At 43.2% G+C, this 7,904-nt stretch overlaps 1 protein-coding gene across 1 annotated transcript in view; it reads right to left on the bottom strand.

Annotated features, from left to right (window-relative positions):
* Positions 1-642: 642 nt before the first annotated feature.
* LOC143289628 (V-type proton ATPase subunit G 1-like) overlaps positions 643-7,904 on the bottom strand; it is an 8,808-nt gene continuing 1,546 nt past the window's right edge. The window contains exons 2-3 of the mRNA XM_076598672.1: positions 6,823-6,923; positions 643-943 (exon numbers count right to left, since the gene is read on the bottom strand). Coding sequence (XP_076454787.1) covers positions 776-943; positions 6,823-6,923 — 269 coding nt within the window. The 3' untranslated portion in view covers positions 643-775. The remainder of the gene's footprint in view (positions 944-6,822; positions 6,924-7,904) is intronic.

Genomic DNA, 7,904 nt, shown 5'->3' with positions numbered 1-7,904 from the left:
ACCTACAGGCAAAGGTTCACACCACAATGACAGACTTACACTGTTACAGGTAAAGGTTCACACCACACTTACAGTCAAAGGTTCACACCACAATGACAGACCTACAAAGGTTCACACCACAATGACAGACTTACAAAGGTTCACACCACAATGACAGACTTACAGTTACAGTCAAAGGTTCACACCACAATGACAGACCTACAGTCAAAGGTTCACACCACAATGACAGACTTACAGTCAAAGGTTCACACCACAATGACAGACTTACACTGTTACAGGTAAAGGTTCACACCACACTTACAAAGGTTCACACCACAATGACAGACCTACAGTCAAAGGTTCACACCACAATGACAGATCGACAGGCAAAGGTTCACACCACAATGACAGACCTACAGTCAAAGGTTCACACCACAATGACAGACCTACAGGCAACGGTTCACACCACAATGACAGACCTACAGGCAACGGTTCACACCACAATGACATATCTACAAATAGTGGTTCTAAGGAGGAAAACATGCTCTTAACTGATGACACATCTACAGGCAGTGGTTCTGTTGGAGGGAGACAAGACTCCAACTGACGACACATCTACAGGCAGTGGTTCTAACAGAGGAAGACTGGAACTGATGACACATCTACAGGCAGTGGTTCTGTTGGAGGGAGACAAGACTCCAACTGACGACACATCTACAGGCAGTGGTTCTAACAGAGGAAGACTGGCTCTGATGATACATCTGCAGGCAGTGGCTCTGCTGGAGGGAGACAGGCTTTACAGCCGAAGGTTGGTATGGAGTTCAGGCCGGATGTCGAGCACAGCGCCCAAGAGCCGCTCAAGCGCTTTCTCCTTGTTCTTCTCCACGCTCTCCTGCAGCTTCTCCAGCTTCTCCTGCGTGCTGGACTCAATCTTGCCCTCCATGTCCCCCCGGAAATTCTTTGCCTGCATGCACCACCAGACCAACCTCAACCACACACCACCAGACCAACCTCAACCACACACCACCAGACCAACCTCAACCACACACCACCAGACCAACCTCAACCACACACCACCAGACCAACCTCAACCACACACACACCACCAGACCAACCTCAACCACACACCACCAGACCAACCTCAACCACACACCACCAGACCTCAACCACACACCACCAGACCAACCTCAACCACACACCACCAGACCAACCTCTACCTCACACCACCAGACCAACCTCAACCACACACCACCAGACCAACCTCAACCACACACCACCAGACCTCAGCCACACACGACCAGACCAACCTCAACCACACACCACCGGACCAACCTCAACCACACACCACCAGACCAACCTCAACCACCAGACCAACCTCAACCTCACACCACCAGACCAACCTCAACCACACACCACCAGACCAACCTCAACCACACACCACCAGACCAACCTCAACCACACACCACCAGACCTCAGCCACACACCACCACCAGAAAGAGAAATTAAACAAAAAAATAAACACATTTAAAACATAGTTTTAAATAGATACACTGATGCCAAACAATATCAGAAAAAAAAGTGTGTTTGTATGTGTCTTGAGTGTATCTTTTTGTTAACTATGTTTTAAATGTGTTTATTTTTTTGGGTTTAATTTCTCTTTCTGTTAACTATGTTTTGAATGTTTTTACCTTTTTGTTCAGTTTCTCTTATGATAACCCCCCCCCCCCCCCCCCACACCCCCCCCAAAAAAAAACAACAACAAAAAACAACCAACATCTTAATTCTTATGCTAATGTCTTACACAATCCTAGGACAGGCTCTCATACGGAGTCAAACCGACTCAAAGCCTGATCAGCGCACTGGGTGAAGCAAAGACAGGTGCGAAAGCCGAATGGTTAAAGCATTGGACTTTCAATCTGAGGGTCCCGGGTTCGAATCTCGGTAACGGCACCTGGTGGGTAAAAGGTGGAGATTTTTCTGATCTCCCAGGTAAACATATGCGCAGACCTGCTAGTGCCTGAACCCCCTTTGTGTGTATTCGCAAACAGAAGATCAAATACGCACGTAATCCATGTCAGCGTTTGGTGGGTTATGGAAACAAAAACATACCCAGCATGCATACCCCTGAAGTATGGCTGCCTACATGGTGGGATAAAAACGGTCATACATGTAAAAGCCCACTCATGTACATACAAGTGATCGTGGCAGTTGCAGCAAAGGTCAGGCATTTGACACCTCCTTGAAACTGAAACTTTGTTGCAAAAGAGTGCAGTGGATCAATGGTTTGAGCGCTGGATTCTCCCCCTGAGTTTCCCCCTGTGCCCTGCTTCAGCACCTGGTGCCTAAGGGTAAAGGGTGGGTGGAGATTTTCCCCCATCTCCCCTGGAGGTCAACATGAACATGTCTGCACATCTCCAAAGTCAACATGTGTCCAGATCTGCCAGCGCCCGAAACCCCCTTCGTGTGTGTGTGTGTGTGTGTGTGTGTGTGTTTGTATATATATATATATATATATATATATATATACATCATATGTACATACAGAAAATCAAATATGCATGTTAAAGATCATGTAATCCATGTATAGAAATAAGAACATACCCAGCATGCACACCCTCAAAAACAAACATGCAAAAAACCCCCCAAAACATGCCAACAAACATGGTTGGTTTAAAATGGTCAGACCAGCAAAAGCCCATTAATAACATCATAGACCTATTAATTAGTACTATGCAAGTGTATATTATATACAATATAGAAGTTGCAGCCTATGAACGCAAAAGACAAAAACAAAACAGAAAAACATTAAAAAAAAAAAAAAAAAGGAAAAAAAAAAAAGAAAAAGAAAAGAAAATTATGAATGGCACTGCAGTGTGGAATTGGCTCACCCTGAGGAGACCACAATCAACATTTTCCTTCCAAAACACAGAGCTAAATGGAATCAAACTGTTGGTCTGCTACACCACTGACACCGGAGATTAGAAAAGAGAGATAAACCACTTGCAGAAATTGCTGAAGCCAGGCAGCCTGCATTCATTATTCATGAGCTGCCTTTGCCCCGCCCAAACGAAAGGAAAGCGTCAGTCGAACGCAGTCTCCTGAGTGATTTTATAATTTGGATTACACTTTTTTTTCCCTTTTCTGTTTGCTTCATCCCACGCAGATGTCAAACTCAATTTTGTTGTGAATAACATTCCTAAATATTTATATGTATTGGTTACTTTTATTTCCCTATCACCACAGCACCATTTTTCACGAGTCGAAAGATGACCTCCATTGCAGAAAACTACAATATTGGTCTTATCGAGATTCACTGTTTGTTGTAGTCTGTCTGTTTCTTGCTTAAGGGCATTTAATTGATTTTGTAACCCTATTGGTGTGTCAGACAAGAGAACAACATCATCAGCAAATAGCATTAAGAGCAAATCTGTTGCGCCAGGTATCATTTGTATTCCATGTCTCCCCTTCTTTGATAACTCCACTGCCAATTCACCGATGAAAAAGGAAAACAGCTGTGTGCTTGGCATACAACCTTGTTTAACCCCTCTTGGACACTGAAAAAAGTCTGAATAAATACCTTTGTCACGAACACATACAAGTACAGAATCGTAGATGCTTTTAACAGCCATGTAAAACTCCCGAGAGAGAGAGACAGAGACAGAGACTTAGAGAGAGAGATAGAGCACAATACAACGGTCTGCTTGGGCAACATGAAGCGTTCGTATATATATGAATTATATATATGATTATGTACATATAGATAGATTTAGATTTACATACTGATAGATCTATATGAAATTAAGTATATATGTATTCATGTATGTATGTATAGACAGATGTTAGAAGAGAGACAGAGCTGAATATGTGTTTTATGTTTTGATATATATATATATATATATAATATATATTTTTTGTTGTTGTTGAAGAAATGGTGATGTAAACCAGAAAGTGTGAAGAAAAAGTAGCGTTACGAAAACGCAGTTCAATAATTTATAACTGTCTCTCTCATGTGCAACATTGCGCTGGGGGAGGGGGGGGGGGCGGGGGGCGGGGGGAGTTGGTGGTGGGGGGACCTGCTTTATTTTCTTTTTATATTATCTATATTCAAGCAGATGCAAACGTGCTAAAAACCAAAGCAAAAATGAATCGGTTTTCATTGTATACAGCGAATCTTACTACACGTGGGAAATTCCAGGCGTAACTTAACTTTCGCTTTACTGCAGCTGAACCGTCAGAACTGATCAGTTTCCTTGGGGTGGGGAAGGAGAGGGTGATTTACCCCCACCCTTCCGCACTGCGTGTGTGCCCCAAAACGGCTTCAGCACTGTTCTAGACAGTAAGAAGGGGCCTGCCGTGAGTGGTTTATCTCTTTTTCTAATCTCCGCTGACAACAAGAGCTGTCTGTTAGTGTTACACCACTGACAACAAGAGATGTCGGTCAGTGTTACACCACTGACAACAAGAGATGTCGGTCAGTGTTACACCACTGACAACAAGAGATGTCTGTTAGTGTTACACCACTGACAACAAGAGCTGTCTGTTAGTGTTACACCACTGACAACAAGAGATGTCTGCAACACCACTGACAACAAGAGCTGTCTGTTAGTGTTACACCACTGACAACAAGAGATGTCGGTCAGTGTTACACCACTGACAACAAGAGCTGTCTGTTAGTGTTACACCACTGACAACAAGAGATGGTCAGTGTTACACCACTGCCAACAACAGATGTCTGTTAGTGTTACACCACTGACAACAAGAGATGTCTGTTAGTGTTACACCACTGACAACAAGAGCTGTCTGTTAGTGTTACACCACTGACAACAAGAGATGTCGGTCAGTGTTACACCACTGACAACAAGAGCTGTCTGTTAGTGTTACACCACTGACAACAAGAGATGTCTGTTAGTGTTACACCACTGACAACAGGAGATGTCGGTCAGTGTTACACCACTGACAACAAGAGCTGTCTGTTAGTGTTACACCACTGACAACAAGAGCTGTCTGTTAGTGTTACACCACTGACAACAAGAGATGTCTGTTAGTGTTACACCACTGACAACAAGAGATGTTGGTCAGTGTTACACCACTCACAACAAGAGATGTCTGTTAGTGTTACACCACTGACAACAAGAGCTGTCTGTTAGTGTTACACCACTGACAACAAGAGATGTCTGTTAGTGTTACACCACTGACAACAAGAGCTGTCTGCAACACCACTGACAACAAGAGCTGTCTGTTAGTGTTACACCACTGACAACAAGAGATGTCTGCAACACCACTGACAACAAGAGCTGTCTGTTAGTGTTACACCACTGACAACAAGAGATGTCTGTTAGTGTTACACCACTGACAACAGGAGATGTCGGTCAGTGTTACACCACTGACAACAAGAGCTGTCTGCAACAACACTGACAACAAGAGATGACTGTCAGTGTTACACCACTGACAACAAGAGATGTCCGTTAGTGTTACACCACTGACAACAAGAGATGTCCATTAGTGTTACACCACTGACAACAAGAGATGTCTGTTAGTGTTACACCACTGACAACAAGAGATGTCTGTTAGTGTTACACCACTGACAACAAGAGCTGTCTGTTAGTTTTACACCACTGACAAGAGCTGTCTACTACACCACTAACAAAAAGTGTTGGATGATATATCAGTGTCAATGCTCTTTTTTTTCTTTCTTTCTTTCTATTTTTTTTTTTTGTTCATAAATAATTTCATTCAAATTGAACTGTACCAAAGCAAATGCCTCAAGTGTAGGTCAACACACACTGTTGACTATCACACAACCAAGTGCCTCAAGTGTAGGTCAACACACACTGTTGTCTGTGTTGACTGAGTATCACACAGCCTAGTGCCTGAAGTGTAGGTCAACAGAAACTGTTCACTATCACACAGCCTAGTGCCTGAAGTGTAGGTCAGCACACACTGTTGACTATCACACAACCTAGTGCCTCAAGTGTAGGTCAGCACACACTGTTGACTATCACACAACCAAGTGCCTCAAGTGTAGGTCAGCACACATTGCTGACTATCACACAACCTAGTGCCTCAAGTGTAGGTCAACACACACTGTTGACTATCACACAACCAAGTACCTCAAGTGTAGGTCAGCACACACTGTTGACTATCACACAACGAAGTACCTCAAGTGTAGGTCAGCACACACTGCTGACTATCACACAACCTAGTGCCTCAAGTGTAGGTCAGCACACACTGCTGACTATCACACAACCTAGTACCTCAAGTGTAGGTCAGCACACACTGCTGACTATCACACAACCTAGTGCCTCAAGTGTAGGTCAACACACACTGCTGACTATCACACAACCTAGTGCCTCAAGTGTAGGTCAAAACACACTGTTGACTATCACACAACCAAGTGCCTCAAGTGTAGGTCAACACACACTGTTGTTTGTGTTGACTATGAGTATCACACAGCCTAGTGCCTCAAGTGTAGGTCAACAGAAACTGTTGACTATCACACAACCTAGTGCTTCAAGTGTAGGTCAGCACACACTGCTGACTATCACACAACCTAGTGCCTCAAGTGTAGGTCAGCACACACTGCTGACTATCACACAACCAAGTACCTCAAGTGTAGGTCAGCACACACTGCTGACTATCACACAACCTAGTGCCTCAAGTGTAGGTCAACACACACTGTTGACTATCACACAGCCTAGTGCCTCAAGTGTAGGTCAATACACACTGTTGACTATCACACAGCCTAGTGCCTCAAGTGTAGGTCAACACATATTGTTGACTATCACACAACCTAGTGCCTCAAGTGTAGGTCAGCACACACTGTTGAATATCACACTACCTTACCTCAGCTTCCAAACGGCAACATTCTTCCTCCCTGCGGGTCTTGAAAGCAATTATATCATTTTCAGCCTCCTTCTTCACCGACTTCAGCAGGTCCACTCTCCCTAGATTGAAATTGAAAAAGTAGAAGAATAAATAATTATACACTAAGTGTAGTCATAAATTACTTAAGCAGTCATAAAATGAAGAAATCTCAAGTACTGTCCAGCAATCTGTGAATAAAGTCTTTGAAGCACCGCTGCTGAAAAGGTTAAAACCCGTGTCAGGTGTGAGCAGGTTTCATATGAAGCATAACTTTATTGCTCAAAGGTTGTTTTTTAATGAGAGTGTCCTATTCTTACAAACTGGGGGTGGGGTGCATTGATAATTTAGAAAGAAAAAAAAAACCCACCCTCTCTCTCCCCCATCTCACCACAAAAAAGAGGTACATATGAAGCATTTTGATTTATCACTTCTGTTTCACTGCTGCGATAATGCTGGGTTCCATTCTACACATGTAACAAACTGAAAGGGGTGAAACGACTCCAGAAGAATTAGAAATAAATAAATAAACCTGGGGCATTGCGCAAGTTAATGAAAATGAAGCAGAAAAAAGTTTTGGGCACAACCTTATTCTGAAAATAAGTGAAAGGAGTGCTCTACCCAAACACTGGGGACTCCCAAACACAGCTTCTTTTTTTTTTTTTTTCGAAGTAGCTGGACTTCGATCCTTAATGGATATGAAGCTTGGTGCTTCATGGAGATCACCACAAGAATGTCATTGAACTGAACGACAATAAAGCACTACAATTTACATCTGGTAATCATTACATCTGGTAATTTTGGTGTGAGTTCAGGGCTTGACATTAACTTTTTTCCCCACTTGCCCAGTCAGGCAAGTCACTGGAAAATTCACTTGCCTGAATGGATTTTGCCCAACTTTCTGACAAATGCATCATAATCATGCGCTCACACACAGTCAGTTTGTCAATGTCAGTAATTAGAAACTCATTAGTGGAATTTTGTTGGTAATTTTGGTGAGAGTTTGTCAGTAATTCAAAAATTAGTTGTATTTCGTTGGTTATTTCGGTGGGAGATCGGGCAAA

The sequence above is a fragment of the Babylonia areolata genome, chromosome 14 (genome assembly GCF_041734735.1).
Source record: "Babylonia areolata isolate BAREFJ2019XMU chromosome 14, ASM4173473v1, whole genome shotgun sequence".
In the NCBI taxonomy this organism is placed as follows: domain Eukaryota; kingdom Metazoa; phylum Mollusca; class Gastropoda; order Neogastropoda; family Buccinidae; genus Babylonia; species Babylonia areolata.
This window is presented reverse-complemented; position numbering and strand designations above follow the sequence as displayed.